Here is a 17,985-nt window from a genome sequence, read left to right as displayed (position 1 = left end):
ATTTGGACAAAAACGGCGCTTTTTGTGTAAAATTGGTTAACTATATTAAATTATATAAATATGAAATATATATACAGGGTCATTATTGCCACTTATCTTGAATTCTGGGGCATTCTAAAGGCATTTTAAAGGTGCTCACATTAGCACTTTTGGTGCGCACCCGGGTTCGATTGACGTCAGAGTTCGGTTTGTTTGGATGATGTGAACACGGTCTTCTGAACTCGGGTGCGCACCCGCGAACCGTACCCGAGTCCACTTAGGGTGCTTTCACACCTGCCTCATTTAGTTCGGTTGAATCGTACCAGAGTTCGTTTGCCCCTTTAGTGCGGTTCATTTGGGCAGGTGGGAAAGCAGCAATCGCACTCGGGTGCGCACCAAAAGCAGACCAAACAAGCGTACCGAGACCTGCTTGAAGAGGTGGTTTCGGTACGCTTTCAAACGAACTCTGGAGCGGTTCGCTTGAGATGTGAAAGCAATCGACCCAGTTAACGGACCAATGAACCAAATTATATCATTTTCATAACGGAAAATATGATATAAAAATCAGTAATGTCTGATTCTGTGAGTGAGCACATTATTTACATTATCTGAGAGCCAACGATCGCCTCTGGTGTGTAATTACACTTCTCCGTGCGAGAATGCTGTCCCGACGAAGTCTCAATTCCCGCTCTGCTTCATTATAAAATTCAAATGGTCTCTCTCGACAGACACACGGACAACAGGTCGCCTACTAGACAGCGCTGGGACATCCAGAGATGGAGAGAGAGAAAGAGCGCGGGTTTGAATTTGCCGCAGCAAATATGAATTAACTGCGGGAGAGAGCTACATTTATAAAGTGTTTGTGTGTGTCTCGACAGTTACAAATAAAGCCACAATAAACTCATGGAGCGAACTTGTCAATCATTATTTTGATGGATGACGCAGAGAAAATTCTGACCAATAAGAGGACAGTTTACTCCCATGTGACTTACCTTAACGCGTTTTGGTACGCTTTGAAATTTTGCCATGTGAAAGCGAACCGAACCAAGAAAAAAAAGCAACATTGTAACAAATTTAGTCCCTGTTTCGGAACAAAACAAGCGATCCATAGGTGTGAAAACACCCTTAAAAAGGTCGGTCTGGGGTGCGGTCCGTACTCCGGTACGGTTCGCTTCTGATATGAATGCAAACGTACCAAATTGCGGAAGTGAACTGCTATTAATGCAGTATAATTTGATAAAAATGTGTGTTTGTGTGTGTGTTTCACTCACTTTCCCGACGAGCGTGACTGACATGCTGCCAACAGAGAGCTGTAGGGTAGATTTTCTCATTTCTGCTCGCCTTCAGCATTCTACATTCACGGCAGATAGATGCAAGAGCCGTTATGAACAAAACCAACGGTTCAAAAACAAAAATGTAAAAGTGAGGAGAGCAACGTTATGCATTTTGCCGCCTTCTCCTGTGGATATAATATAATATAATATAATGTGAACACAGTCCAGTGGGCACAGGGGGAGGGGGGAGCAATCGTACTCGGGTTCGGTCCAGGCAATCGAACCAAGTGTGAAAGCACCCTAACATGCACACGCACTAGTCTAACCTACTAGACAACATCATGTAGTGCATGTGTGCACTCATTGGGTGTGTTTTTCTTTGTTTTTGTAAAGTGAGGGACATACTCGATAACATCAGATCGTTAAATCATCAATTACGATATCATAGACGATATATAACGCACAACCCTACAGCACTGGCCCAATCGGGCAAGTGACCGTTCCGTCTACTGTCCCGAGCGTCGTTCACACTGGCCCCGGGCCATCGGGCAGTCCTTATTGTCGAGCCCTGGTATAAAGTAATAAAATATTCTATATAATGTTTCAAATATATATTTAAAAAACTCACATACTATTTTATTAAAAATAATAAAAAAGTATACAGTAGCTATATACTGCACAGTAACATGTATGAATTTCTTTCTTCAGCTGAACACAAAAAATGATATTTTGAAGAATGTCAGTAACCAAACAGTTGATAGGCCCCATTGACTTTATTATTTTTTGTTCAGCTAAAGAAAGGAATTTATACAGGTTTGGAACAACTCAAGGGTGAGTAAATGATGACAGAATTTTCATTTTTGGGATGAACTATCCCTTTAAGCCACCACAACAAATGTCTGAGGAACAAAATCACTGTGTGGCTGGTGGCATTTCACAGAAAGACTGGTTAATGTATGGTGTCAGCTGGAAAGAAGGGAAACGCAGCTAAATAATGTACGAGAAACAACAAAATGTATTTATATATTCCTGTGGCTGAACTGCTAGAGCGTGGCAGTAGGAATGCCAACGTTGTGGATTAAATTCCCAAAGAATGCACCTATTGATACAAAGTGAGGAAAATAAAATATAAAAACTCCTCAAATTAAACTCCTGTTTATTTTTAAATCATATATGCGGTTATAATACTTCAAAATAAAACGAAAGAGCCTTTTAAAAGGGCACTTTTATATTTACTTTTTTTAAATCTCATCTTTTCTGCATTTCACATCTGCTCTAGCATGTGTACTAGTTTATACTTTAAACTTGGCTTTGTGTACTACAAATATTATTGGCTCTTAAGACAAATTGTTTGTGATGTTCCTCATTTGAATGTCACTTTGAATAAAAGCATCTGCTAAACGTATAAATGTAAACAGCCATTGACAGGTGTTGCAAAAGTTCATTTTAGACCCAGTTTACATTAATACTACCACACTTGACTGTTTATTTTATCTTTTTAAAACCCTAAAAATCTAAAGGCACTTGCTTAAAAGTTTTTTAAACAAATTTATTTTCTATGAATGAACATTTTATTGGTAACACTTTGCAATAAGGTTTCATTTCTTATTAGTTATCTGTTAACTAACATGAATATGAACTAACATTATATGCTGTAATAATATGTTGCTCATTGTTAGTTCATGTTAACTAATGCATTGGCTAATGTTAACAAACGAGACCTTATTGTAAAGTGTTACCATATTATTTTTTGATCTGGTAAGTTAGAGCAGATAATGAAGGAAAAGCATCATCATGCTTATCATGCATATTCCTTCCTGTTTAAAAGCATCACATGATGCACTTCATGAAGTTGGTTAATGAATGAGCAGAGCTGGAATCTAGACAGATTAAAAGCTCAAATATAAGAGTTTGCTCATTATGTAATCCTCATTCATTTTGTGTTATTTCATAGTTGAGATTACTTGATTATTCTAAAAGTATATAATAAATATAAATAGTGAAGATTGAGTTCCAATGTTTGTGCATGAGCCTCTTTTCGTGTGCCGCGACAGATGCTGTGGGTGGCCGTGATGGTCATGGTCCTTCTTCAGTGTGTGAGTTTAGTGGGTAAGCTGGACGACTGGGGGATCTGGTTTGTGATGGCCCATCTGCATGTCACCTGGCCGGGGCGCTGGGGAGTGTGGGTAATGACTGGGAAGGAATGGCATCGCTGGGCCTCGGTGGAGGGGTAATTACGGAGTGGAATCCATGCAGAAACGGCACATCTGGATCCATCAGGCTAATCCATTGATGGTACAGCGAGTTGAGCACAGATCGGGAACGTCAGTGTCGCATAGTGGAGATGAATATAGACTAGAGTGTGAAAAATACCTTGCCAAAAGAAATGATGGTGAATGATACTGAGACTGCTCAGATCTGCTGCCCATCTTTAATGGATTCTAAAGCTGCGTAAACACTAGCAGCGACTAGGGATGGGTATCAAGAACCAGTTTCAAATTTCCAAGAACCAGTGATTCGATAAGAAGCGTGCATTTCGATTCTGCTTATCGGTTCGATAAGCAGAATCACAATTGCTCAAATTTGAGCGATACCAAACCTTATTCTTTACCATTATTTTTTATTAGTTGTTTAATAATTTTAATAAAACTTTAATCGGAACCGGAACTGAAAAATTTCTTACGATTCCCAACCTTACCTGCAACGCACAGCGACAAAGTGACACAATCCCATTCATTGTAATAGAGAGCTGGCGATTTCCGGTGACACAAGCGATAGTGACCGATGGCGACAAGATTTGTTTGACATTATGCAAATGAAGAGCAACTTTCGAAGGTGACAACCAATACGAGTGAAGTCAGTGGAGCTACGTATATTGTAGATATTAGTTAGAAAGGTCGATAGTTATATATACATTTAGAAAATGTACCTAGCCATAATATTTTTATTTGTTTTTCATGCAGAACGTTACACCTGACTGGAGAAGGCCATGCATTAAAGAAAACCCATTTCCTTCATTTAGTCCATTGATTTTTCATCATGTGCAGTATTTATGAGGCATGTGTGTCTTTTAGGCTCACAAAATTTCATTATGTTTTTTATTGGAGTTTTATCGTTGCTCCTAATGCGCTACTCTCAACCTCCAATTATGCCTCCTGTGTTTACTGAAACTGTATTCATGGAAACATGTGTTTGTTTGAGCAGAAAGACAGGGCGGCATTATTAGAAGTAAGAACATGAGTAAACATGGCACAAACTGAATCGAGCGCACTGTGGATTGATTGCATCAAAGCAAACAGAGCTGGGAAATGAATTTTGAATACTGAGAAATCTTGTGTACCCGTGTTTCTCGCAAAGATGGAGCAAAAATTAATTTGCAGTGTCTGATGTCATATTGTATGTACTTTGCTGTTTGAGAGCACTGTTGTTAGCATGCTAATTTGAGACTGTAGCTTGCCAAACTATAGGATGCCCGTAATTTAATTAAGTAATCAAAGTCTTGTGTTGGTCCAAACCTCTGTGACTTTATTCCATGAAGCATAAAAGAAGAGATTTTGAATAATTATACTGGTTGTCGTTGTACATTTCAGTTGCTATGAAGAATAACTGAAGCTTTAAGCTTCAAAAATATGCAAACACATCATAAAAGAGTCATAAAAGTAGTGTATACCATTTAATTGGAGAGTCAAATATATATTATATATTGCATACACTACCATTAAAAGAAAGAAAATAATTTTATTCAGTAAGGATGCATTAAATTGATCAAAAGTGACAGTAAAGACATTTATAGTCTTACAAAAGATTTTTATTTTAAATAAATGCTGTTCTTTTGAACTTTCTATTCATCAAAGAATCCAAAATATATATATACATCTTGGTTTCCACAAAGATATGAAGCAGCACAACTATTTTCAACATTGATAATAATCACACATGTTTCTTGGGCAAAATCAGCATATTAAAATTATTTCAGAAGGATAATGTAACACTAAAGACTGGAGCTTTGATCACAGGAATAAATTTTATTTTAAAATATATTACAAAAAAAAAAAACTAAAGATATTTCACAATATTACTGTTTTTACTGTTTTTGATCTGACCTTGGTCAGCAGAAGAGGCTCTTTTTTTCTAAAACATTAAAAACATCTTATTTAAAGGGATGGTTGACCCAAAAAGATATTTTAGTTAGTTGGGTTGAAACAACATTGGACCCCACTGACTTTCATTGTATGGACAAGAAGAAGAAAAAAACCCTGAGACTTTTCAAAATATCTCTATATATTCTAGAAGAAAGAAAGTCATACAGGTTTGGAACAACATGAGGCTGAGTAAATGATGACAGAAGTAAACTATCCTTTTAAGTTGTAAAATATAGTAGCATCACCGCTTTTAGTCAGTAAAATGAAGTAAATGGACATAAATTTGTGTGTTAGGTTTTGCTCTCTTTGATGTACACACACTTACTGGCATTTTCAAAGCATAGAAGTCATCTCCGTTCTCTCACACACACACATTATAATCATTCAAATGAAAGACTTGTAATTAAACAGATAAAATTAGTACCACTGTGCTTCTTTATTTATTACAGCCAGCGCTCATGGAGAAGGTCTGACCTTTTGGGTAGCATCTTCAGTTATCAAAAACTAATTTAATTTCATCCACTTCTACCCACATAAGCTTTGTACCCATGTCTGAGCGTTGTTAGTGTTGGCTCTAAACAGTCTTTCAGCTGTGTTTGTCCTTTCAGCCAGCTATAATAGTCCTCTTTCCACATCTAGCACTCTCCAGTGGCATTAAGACGGGATTGGCCTCCAAAATGAGGGTCAAAGTTTGTCGTACAGGTTTGCAGCGGTGCGCTCTAGTTAGCGTTGTGTGTGTGTTGTCGCTCGCCAGGGCTTTTCCATTTTTCCAGGGCTTAGCCATGCTTCAAAACCCTTCCTCAACAAGCCGCGGGCACCTGGCACCACTTCTCACGTCGCCTCTTCAGCCTGATTACCGCGGTAGAAGAGACCCTCGACGATCGGTCTGCTCCTGCAAACACAAAGCGCTAACTACCTGTCTGCATGACAGCCAATCACCTCACCATGCAAAAGCAGACGCATTTTTCCTGAGTCTACTAAAGACAACAGCTTTACGGCGTCCATCAATCTCTCGGTCTGATTGTCAGGTGTAATGCCTTTTTAATTGCACGGGGAAAAGTGAAAATGGCTTCACTAGTGTTTTCTATATGTCAGCCTCTATCAGCAGTGGACAGATGCTGCGTTCGGCCGCTTATTTATTTATTTTGTTGTCGTGGCACAAAAGTGCCTCACATCGCTCATTGTCTTTCTGCGCTCAGATTGAGCACCATGCTAAAAATGGCTCGAGACAAAGCATCTCTCTTCACCACACGATCTGCTAGCGCTTGCACAAAGACGCAGAGAGACGGACAAACTGCATAATGTGTTTGTCGGGGGCCGATGAGTCAGCCAGAGAATAATCGGCGGTCCGGTTTGACGTTTTTACCTGACGCTGTGCTTCTCGGACTTCTAGGTTAGCTTAGCCCAAACTCAAAACAACTCAAAGGAGCCTGATTGGGCAAAGTGAGCTTGAAAATAGGGCTTGTGTTATGTTATACTTGGTTATTGTGAATCAGAGAAGATGTTGGGAAATGTGAAATAACTTTATGCGCAGTTGCACACACCTAAATTATTAACCCTGTGTTGAACCTTTAGACAAAATATTTGAAAAAAAAAAAAAATGTTACATGTGTGTTTTTGTTGAGGATCATGAACAGGCTTTTATGGCTCATATAGTTTATATGAAGCTCATACACTGTTAAAAATTATTTTCAGAATTTATCCATTTTTTTTTCTTTTGTCAAATCACCTGTATCAAATAATTAATGTGGTTCAGATAACATAATATTTTGAGTTTCTGTTGATTAAACCAGTCGCCTTCATTGTATTAACCAACATTTTTGATTTCAATGAACAACCAGGTAACTTACTTTTTTAAGTTAAACCAACAATTCTTTTTTTTTACAGTGTACTTGAGGAGAAAAAAACACCAGTTTTATTCAGAGGCCCAGACTGAGCAATGAAATGCAAATTGGTGCAAGTGCTGATATTTATAAGATCAAAAAATGAGATGAAATTCTGATAGCTTGTAATGCAAATAAATGTGATATTTATAACAGTATAACAGACATAAAATTCAGACATAAATATCAGTTGTCACTCCATCTCCCACTAATATACATTCCTCAAAAGCCTGATGATCATATTTGATATTCATGTTTAAACATGATCTTTATCAAAAAATAATGGATCAAGTAGGTGGAGAGTGGGGTAAGATGAGCTTTTTTTTATACTTATGTGGTCCTCAATATAAGTGAAAATGAGGCAATCGTACAATGAAAGGGTCTAAAGTAATTTCAGGATGTTTCCTATCTTTTTAAATGATCAGAATACATCTCTGACAACTGGTTCTAAAAATAAGTCTTCTTGTTGTCCCAGGTTAGGGGTAAGTTGCAACATCTGGGTGTAAACTGACCATCTAACTGAATCAAAGTAAAAATTAAAAGTAAATGGGTGCCTTCCACTCCTCCCATCCTCCCATTACTCCTCCCACTAAACCTTAATTGCTTCAGTCCAGTAACCGATCTTGAAATATTACTGACACTATAAAAGTTATTTTTTACGTATATATAAATAGATAGTAGATAGATCATGTGCAACAGGTTTTCAAGATCATGTTGATCATTTAGAGGTCTGAGAATTTTATGTATCAAATATGATACAGTAGCTTTTGTTTGGCTACTACTGCCATTTTATAATGGTAAATATGGTAAAACCATTGGTAAGACTTCATGTTGTGCCTTTAATCTTGGTAAAATCACTTAACTCTCAGCCTCTCATGCCTTTTTGTTTAAATATCAGCACTGACTATTCTTTTTTTGTCTGTTAAACAGGTACATTCAGGGAGCCTCTTCTCCAAAGGACATGGTCATCATCGTAGATGTGTAAGTAGCCTCTCATCCACACCGTACCACACAAGCACACTTTCTGTTTGTCTCATATGCACCTCATTAACACACACTGTCATCTATGATGATAAATCCGTTGTTTATCATGCACAAACAGCAGTGTGGTGCTCTACTGCCACCTGTTGTCTGAGGAGAATATTATTTTATTAACCTCGCGCTCGATATCAAAATGCTGCTGTGTTCCCTGAAATATGACTTAGAGGTTGTATGCAATGAAAAATGGCATTACTGTTGCCGATATCTGGGCTGCTGGTGGAGAATTTAAAATGCCCTGCGACTCTGATCTTATCTGACCTCTAAAATGCATAATCTAAAAACTATTTTGCATCAACAGATGTTTACAGATGCATTTATTGAAAGGTATTTATTGCATTTTTGTAGCTTATAAAATTGTAGTTTTAGGTATAATGAAATGCATTATTGAAATAACCATTTTGTTGTTAAATGCCACGTCCTGCTCATTGAGAATTATCAAGAACTCCTTATGAAATGTTTTATTTATCAGATCTTAAGTGTTGAAATTATCCGTGCGCATTTAGAGTCATTGGTAACACTGCTGCGTAGTTTAACAAATAAGTGATTGCCTCAATCATGCAGCCATTATGTGCATAATCGTCAAAAAAAATCATTAATATTCTTAAGTAAACCTCTCAAGAAAAACTGTTTAATGGAGGTTAATTGTCGCTCGCTGGCAATCGTCCATAACCTTAAATAGATAGCGATATCTGATTAAAAAAAAAAAAAACACCAATCGCAGCTGTCGCTTTGCCAAAGTAATCTCATGCCAATCAGAACTGAGCGTTTCTGACAATCTTAGACTAATCTCATTGTGACGACTGGAAGCATGAGACAATAGTGCTGTCACCAGGTTTTTTTTTTTCTTTTCCCAGTGTGCTCGGCTTTATTAAACCTTCTAACTTTGGAAGCCAAATTACACATGAACTCATGCTCTGTGATTGCTTTTTCAATAGCTGCTGTTGGCTATTAATAAATCCAATTTGCTGCATAGAATTCAAATGTACTTTGTTTTTGAAGATCGACTGTCTCCGTACTGTCTTTTCAACATGCCGTCTACAATTTACTTTTGATAGACGTGGTTGAGGGAGACACTTAGCAACAGGTTCTGCTTGGCAACGGCAGTTTTGGGTGTGTGTTTCTGTGCTGTGCCATTTTGAGACATGAATTGTATGTTAAATAAATGCTGAAATTGAAGCTGCATTTACATCTCACTGTATGTGTTCAGGTCATGTGATGTATTTAATGTGTGTTTTCTGTTTGTTTGTAGGAGTGGCAGTGTCAGTGGACTGACCCTGAAGCTAATGAAAACCTCTGTCATTGAGATGCTGGACACACTTTCTGATGACGACTACGTAAACGTGGCTCGGGTAGGTCTTTTTTGTTTTCTTTTTTGAATAATATTTTTAATTGTATTATTATTGATATATACACATATATTGTATATATATATATATATATATATATATATATATATATATATATATATATATATATATATATATATATATATATGCATAGTGTGTATATATATATATATTTAAATAGTAACAAATAATGTTCACATTTCATATATTTGATATGCATATTTTATTATTAATTAGTGTATATATATATATATATATATATATATATATATATATATATATATATATATGTGTATATATAATTTTATATTTTTATATGTTTACTTTATATGCAAATTTTTTTACAAAATAGTATTTTAATATTCATTTATATATATATATATATATATATATATATATATATATATATATATATATAAAGTTTGTTGGCCTTTAAATGCTATTTGTCAACTACAAGGTTGAAGTAAGGTTGTTTATACGGTGTATTGCTTCATTAGTGAAATTATGCAGTAATTTTTAAGATATTATTCAAAGTAAATACATTTGAGAAGACACCAGCATTAATATTTCATCCTATGAATCCTCCATGAATTTGAACCTGTATGAAATGCCCATAAACATTTAATCTACAGAGAGTTAATTTATTGCAAGCCCACAGTAGCAGCCCGCAAACGCAACCCACGCAATGTACATATACACAGACACACACACATAATGAAACATTAGCGTTTTGGAGGCCCACGGCAGTAATCCGGCTGATCCGTGGCTCTTAGTGTGTGTTTCCTAATCCCGGCTCTGAGAGCGCAAAATGAGCATCATAATCTGAGCCGGAGCACAGCTCATTCTACATCCTGGTGAAGAAAAGCAGACTAAGACCACATTAGGGTCGCTGTGTGTGTTTACTGCTATTTACCTCCAGATGCTTGCAGTAACATGAACTCAAAATTGACCATATTGACTTTTTTAAGGGTCCTTTTATGCTTTTTTTCATGTTCAACTTTCTTTAGTCTGTAATGTTGCTGTTTGAGCAAAAGAGGTCTGCAAAGTTACAAAGTCCCTCCAGCGGGTGTTATTGTCTATATCAGTGTGGACTGATTCAGAACTCCCTCAAACACCTCCATTATAGTCTTGAGTTTTCTTCCGGGAACAAACATGTCACAATATTCCTTGTCTAAATAATTCCCGTCCAAGGCATACGCAGAAAAAGGGGTGAGGCCTGGTTGAGTTAGTTAGTAGTATTAAAACTTGTGGTGTGATATTTCCAAAACACTTGACCAATCACAACACACTGGTCCAGCTGACCAATCAGAGCACACTGTGCTTTTTGGAAGGAGGGGCTTCATAAAGACAGAGCTTTACTGACAGACTGGGATGAGAGGAGCTGCAACAATGTCAGATATATGAAAAATAAGGTGTTTTTTTAACATTCAAGCATGAAAAGTAAGTTATTAGCGATGCTTCCATCCAAAGTTGTAAATTTAACTTTAAAATTGCAATATCGCATAAAACATTTGCGAATAAAGCACCGTTTCCATCCAGTGAGTCAAAGAGAACAAAATCGTCACTTCCTGGCGGATCCTGCTGTTTGGGAACGCAGTCATGTGAGACAGTTCTGGGAGGAATTATACTGAACCACACTGATGACAGACTTCTAAATGACCAAAACAGCATTTCAGATGCTTTGCAATAAGATTTTTCCACTGGATGGTCCAGTTATGCCATCCCATCACGCAAAGTCATATGATTTTTTTGATGCGCATCGAGGAAGTTATTCTGTAAATGTGTTTCCATCATAGTTTATGCACATGTTTTCTTGTCACATAGAATTTTATTTAATTTATGCGCATCTTGGCATATCCATCCAGAAGTTTTTGATGCAATATCCCAAAATGTGCATAAAAATAGGTGGATGGAAACATAGCTATTGTTCACTGATAATCTTCTTGCAGTGGGATCATTGAGTAAGTGAGTTGAACTTAACAACTGAATCAGTTTGACTCAAAAAAAAAAAAAGAGAGAGAGAGAGAGATTTATTTTGTGAATCAGGCATTGGCACTTCTCTCATGAAGTCTCAGTTTCCTTTCCCTTTAATCCCATCTCTATCAAGGAAGAGTAATTGAGATGTTAAAGAGATCTCTAAGGGATTTTTCTTTCCTATAGGCAGTTTTAAGATGATATTTCTCATTTCATTTTTGTTTGCATTGGCATTTTCTTCCTCTGCACCTGCAGTGTAAAACCTTGTAATCAAGACTGCCGGATGTACCTCAGATTTTCACAGCTGTGATTCCTCACACATATACACACACACACACACACACACACACAGATTAATGCTTTATGCTGAGGTGTGTGCATTCAGTAAGTAAAGCTGTACTGATACTGTTATGATGTTATTTGTTGTGTGACAATTTCACAACATTTGACAATTGTGTAAGTATTAAACTGTAGCACATAACTTGTCCTGCACCATTTGTGCAGTTTCTTAATCAGAACAAATACCTAAACATCCTTAAAACAAGATCAATTTATTCAGGAAGCAAAATTGCTTGAGATATTTAGACTTTTTGGCCATTTTTTTCTTGTTTTAAGCAAGAATTTAACAACATTTAGTGAGATACAGGTTTAAAACAATAATTAAATATGTATGCATATGTTTAAAACAACAAAACAGTAAATAAAAAATGTATTAAAAATAAATCAAATAAAACTATTTTCCAATGAGGATAGAAAAACAAACAATATATTGTCTCCTTATATAATTTTGATTCTTAAAAAAAACTGTAATCTTGTTTTAAGTACTTTTTTTTTCTTCCTGGAAAAAAAATGTATTTATTCATTTAGTTAGTTATATTTTCAGTTGAGAAGTGTGCCATTTCTTTTTTATTTATTTTCCCACTTGACAGGCGATAAAACTGACAAAAAAAACCCTAGTAACCACTCAGAACACATAGCAACAGCTTGTCAACCACTCATAATGGCAGTGTGTTTTGCATGGTCAAAAAAAAATGTTCAGATTTCAGCAGTATTAAACCATCCAGGTGATTAGTGTTGTGAAATAGATTTTAAATACATTTCAAGTTTCATACGAGTTGATTCATCTGCAGTGGAAGCAAATTATGAATAGCGAGAAAAATCAATCAGGTGTAAGTGACTCCATTAGTGAGTGTTAACAGCAGAAATGATGGTGCTGTGAGATCTAATGGAGATGAATAATGAAGCTTTTAATGGACTCACTAAAGCAGCTGCTGTCTGTCTCTCTGTCTGTCAGTTCAACGAGAAAGCGTATGCCGTGGTGTCGTGCTTCACCACGCTGGTCCAAGCGAACATAAGAAACAAGAAGATCTTCAAAGAGGCTGTGATGAACATGCAGGCAAAGGGGACGACAGACTACAAGACCGGCTTTCAGTTTGCCTTTGACCAGCTGTTAAATGTAAGAGACACACTCTCATGTTTGCCTAGTTATGTATATGAAGACACGCTGTGCAAATCTGTTTTCAAGTTTTTCAAGAGTTAATTATAATGACTAAAGACTGACTATAACTATAATACTGTAGCTATTAGTGTTGACAAAAGTACAGACTTCAGTACCAAGTCGGTACTGAAATTTTAAAAATGTGACGCTTTGAGCGCTGTTGAGCGGATTCGTAAACACCTCTGATTCGTCATCGCTCAACAGATATGTCTGTGATTGGCTAAATTCATACATAAATGTAACTTTCTCATACATGTTGACACATTTTTACAACACTGATTTTATGTTTTAAAACAAATTATAAGTAAACGGTTTGTTTCTTGAAGCTTCAAGTGAGGTTTAGCAAAATAGAAACTAGAAGATTCTATCTGCATTTGACCTGTTCCAAAAATCCCCATTTACAAATTTGAGAGGATTTTGATATTGTACATTTAGAATACATTTAGGGTCTGTCATTTTCATATATGAAAGAGACTTGTTCCCCATATAATTTTTGCTATATGGAATGCTATATGAAGCTCGGTATCTCAGATAGAACCTTATAATTCCAGGGTGGCGATATGTACATATATATATATGTACATTATATATATATATATATATATATATATATATATATATATACACACACAGTTGAAACCAGATATTTACATACACTTTAGAAAAAAACAAAAACTTTTTTTCTTTACTATCATACATTAAATCAGAGTAAACTTTTTCTGTTTTAGATCAATAAATATTAACATATTTTTTGCATTAGTTAAATGTCAGAATTGAGCGAGATAGAATTTTTATGTTTTTTTTTTTTGTTTTTTTTATCAATTTCATCAAAGTCAGAAGTATACATACACTTCCTTAGTATTTGGTAGAATTGCCCCGAAACTGTTTCACTTGGGCCAAACGTTTTAGGTACCCTTTCCTGGAATTTTGGCCCACTCCTCTTGACAGAACTGGTGTAACTGGGTCAGGTTTGTAGGCCTTCTTGCTCGCACTCGCCTTTTCAGTGCCGCCCACAAATTTTCTATGGGATTGAGATCAGGGCTTTGTGATGGCCACTTCAATACCTTGATTTTGTTGTCCTTAAGTCACTTTGTAACTAATTTGGAGGTATGCTTGGGGTCATTGTCCATTTGGAAGACCCATTTGCGCGAAAACTTTAACTTCCTGGCTGATGTCTTCAGATGTTGCTTCAATATATTCACATAATTCTCTTTTCTCATGATGCCATCTATTTTGTGAAGTGCACCAGTCCCTTCTGCAGCAAAGCAGCCCCACAGCACTATACTACCACCCCCATTCTTCACAGTTGGGATGTTGTTCTGAGGCTTCAAAGCTTCGCCCTTTTTCCTCCAAATATACCGTTTATCATTATGGCTGAACAGTTCAATTTATGTTTCATCAGACCACAGGACATGTCTCCAGAAATTTAACTACAAGATTTTTGTCCCCATGTTCAGTTGCAAACTGTAGTCTGGCTTTTTTATGGTGGTTTTGAAGTAATGCCTTTCTCTTCCCAGAGTAACTTTTCAGCTCATGGTGGTACAGGACTCATTTTACTGTGGATAATGAAGGGCATCCACAGTCTGGAACCAATGTTTGTTTTTGTAAACTTCCCTTGCAATCCATCCCCAAATGTTCTCATTGGAATTAAGATCAGGGGAATATGCAGGATGGTCCAAAAGAGTAACGTTACTCTCCTGGAAGAAGTCCTTCATCAGGCAGGCCTTGTGAACTGCAGCGTTGTCCTGTTGAAAGACCCAGTCATTACCGCAGAAACGTGGGCCCTCAGTCAAGAGGGATGCCCGCTGAAACATGTCCACATAGCCAGCTGCCGTTTGATGCCCCTGCACAACCTGAAGCTCCATTTCCCTTGAAGGAAAAAGCACCCCAGATCATGATGGAGCCTCCTCCACTGTGCCACGTAGAAAACACCTCCAGTGGGATCTTCTTGTCATGCCAATAATGATGGAAGCCATCAGGACCATCCAGGTTAAATTTTTTTTCTCATCAGAGGATAAAACTTTGTTCCACCTTTCAGTCCCATGTTTGGTGCTCCCTTGCAAATTCCAAACGGACAAGTTTGTGTCATGGGAGGAGACGTGGCCTTTGAAGACGTTTTTTGTTCTTTAAGCCCTTCTGTCGCAGATGTCGTCTTATGGTTATTGGGCTGCAGTCATTTTTTGTGCACCAAAAAAACAAAATAACGATGAACTTTTTAAGGCTATGGTCTTAAAATTTTGATCAGCTGATGAACAGCCTGTTTGAGTTTTAATGCAGTTTTGCCTACTCTCTATTTTTTGTCTCTTGCTCCTGTTTCTTCTCTTGGCATTTTGAAGCAGTACTTACAACCGGACGATCCAGCAGAGCAAAATGCGAATACTTGTAATGTTTCCCCTAGTCGTAAGATTTTGTTCAGGTGTTATATACTGTGTATAAATACAGAATATACTGCATATATATATTTACTGCACACACACACACACATATATATATATATATATATATATATATATATATATATATATATATATATGGCTAATAAATGGAAATAAATGAGACAAACACATTTTAGTTATGAACTATTTTACCATGGGGAGATGCTTGGATATCCCCAAAGAGAATTTTTTGCTAGATTTAGCTGGATTTGGCTTAGTTAAATTTGTTAAACATCCTCTTACCAACTCAGCGGAAAATTGTATTGCTCACATGTTGCTTTTTCAAAGCTTCTGACGTTTAACAGAGTCCTCAGTTATATTTAATTTAAGTGTCAGCTTTTTTTCATATTTATTTCCTAAATCTTCCTGAGGAGCAATAAAAACAGACACAAATGTGTCAATAGTTGACTTGACATTCAGTAAGAGTACAGAGCCTTAAAATGATCTTGATTGACAGAAACGTTTGAGTTCATATTGAGGTCTCTGACTTCTAGATTAACTCATGATAAATACGGCCTTGCAGAAGCCTGTGTGCTGATGCTTCATCACATACATTTTTGTTGTGGGCGACTTCTGCTCTAACAGATCGTGATGGTGTGATTGATGAGATTGGCTGAAAGCACACAGACAGATCTGTATTCTCTTCCGACCGAAGAGAGTCGTTCTTTCTGACTTTCTCTTGCACCACCTCTGCTGTCATTCTCAGAACCACAACCATCCAAGGCATTTTAATTTCTGCCTGCTGATTTCTGATAGGCTGAGAAGAAAGTGCTGTAAATTTGTAATTTTGGCAGTATTATTTATCTTTATTAGAATCTTGTCAGAGTGATGTGGCGTAGGCCGAATGTCAATGACAGCTGTGATTGGACGGGATAGTGAGAGGGGACTTTTGGCTAACTCATCAGAGATAGGACTATCGCAGCAGCTGGCACAAAAGCAGACATATGATTAGAGGAACAGACGTGCCTGCACACACACACACACACCCGTTAAGTGCTCGGACACATGTGCGGGTACTCTGCCAAACGGGACACTTATATATCCAAGGTCATTTGTGTAGTGGATTGTTCCAAGCATGCATCTTGAAATGATTTCTGTGCAAGTATGTCAATGCAAACACTACATAAGCATTTTATGCTTATCATTTATAAATTATGCATTTCAAGGATGTAGAGTAAAAGCACAAGGGTTTTCGAAAGTGACATGCAAACAAAAGCATCTGTTTGCAAAGGCAGGTGCAGTGGATTTCAGTCTGACCCCTCTCACCTTCAAAATGAATCTAACCCATTCCTGTCGGTCGTATGCTCAATCTGTTTCTGTTTCTCACAGGAGACCAACGCTCCGAGAGCAAACTGCAATAAAATGATAATGATGTTCACAGACGGCGGTGAAGATCGTGCTCAGGACATCTTTGAGAAGTACAACTGGCCAAACAAAACAGTGAGTCGAGGCGATTCAGTCCAAAACATTTTGGTGTTTCCATCCAGTGACAAGTACTTTTTCTGTTCTCCCTAAAATTGAAAATAGCATGTGAGATTTTGGACCAATGGAATAACATCAAAGCCATGACATCATAAATCTAATGTCATTCCAATATAAAACTGACATTCTAGCTAAATATTTTGAAATGATAAAACAATACATATGCTGTTAAATGAAGTCAATGGAGGGTCTAAATGCTTTAGAGAGCTAATTTAAGACCCATTTGCTACACAGATTATGTGATCTAATAAACCATCTTCCATCCACAGGTGAGAGTTTTCACATTCTCGGTGGGACAGCACAACTATGATGTCACTCCTCTGCAGTGGATCGCCTGTGCCAACAAGGGTGAGGAGGGAGCTTGTGCATGTACATTTGGCTATGAGATCTGAACTTTTGAGCTTTTCTAGCTAAGGATTGTTACTAGGCATTTGATGTGTCATGTTTAGAACACTTTGGAACATACATGGCAACACCAATGCTTAAAATTGTTAATAACACCTTGGCAAGTATATAGCATCACCCTAGCAGTTGCATAGCAACATGCTTAAACGGTAAAGAAAACTTTGGCAGGCATATAGCAACACCCTGGAAACTGCTAAAACTGTTAAGAACTCCTTGGCAAGCACATAGCAACACCCTAGCAACCACATACCAACATGCTAAAATTGATAAGAACACCGTGGCAGGTATATAGTAAGACCCTAGCAATCACATAATAACATGCTAAAAAATGCTCAGCACATCTTAGCAAGTGCATAGCAACACCCTAGCAACCACCCAGAACACTCTAGGAGCCACATAGCAATGTGTTAAAATTGCGCAGAACACTTAAGCAAGCACACAGCAACACTTTAGCAACCACCCAAAACACCCTAGCATTGAAACAGTCACATTTTCTTCTGAAAATGTAAAAATTTTCATAGCAACC

The 17,985-nt window shown here is 37.1% G+C and overlaps 1 protein-coding gene across 2 annotated transcripts in view; it reads left to right on the top strand.

Annotated features, from left to right (window-relative positions):
- The window catches only part of cacna2d2a (calcium channel, voltage-dependent, alpha 2/delta subunit 2a), a 262,629-nt gene that overhangs the window by 200,184 nt on the left and 44,460 nt on the right, over positions 1 to 17,985 (top strand). For both annotated transcript variants that reach the window (XM_067372767.1, XM_067372766.1), the window contains exons 9-13: positions 8,209 to 8,259; positions 9,569 to 9,668; positions 12,934 to 13,095; positions 16,902 to 17,012; positions 17,324 to 17,402. In XM_067372767.1, coding sequence (XP_067228868.1) covers positions 8,209 to 8,259; positions 9,569 to 9,668; positions 12,934 to 13,095; positions 16,902 to 17,012; positions 17,324 to 17,402 — 503 coding nt within the window. The remainder of the gene's footprint in view (positions 1 to 8,208; positions 8,260 to 9,568; positions 9,669 to 12,933; positions 13,096 to 16,901; positions 17,013 to 17,323; positions 17,403 to 17,985) is intronic.

Source organism: Chanodichthys erythropterus, chromosome 21 (assembly GCF_024489055.1).
Source record: "Chanodichthys erythropterus isolate Z2021 chromosome 21, ASM2448905v1, whole genome shotgun sequence".
Classification (NCBI taxonomy): Eukaryota; Metazoa; Chordata; class Actinopteri; order Cypriniformes; family Xenocyprididae; genus Chanodichthys; species Chanodichthys erythropterus.
The sequence above is the reverse complement of the archived record's forward strand: the minus strand, read 5'-3'. Positions and strand labels throughout refer to the sequence as shown.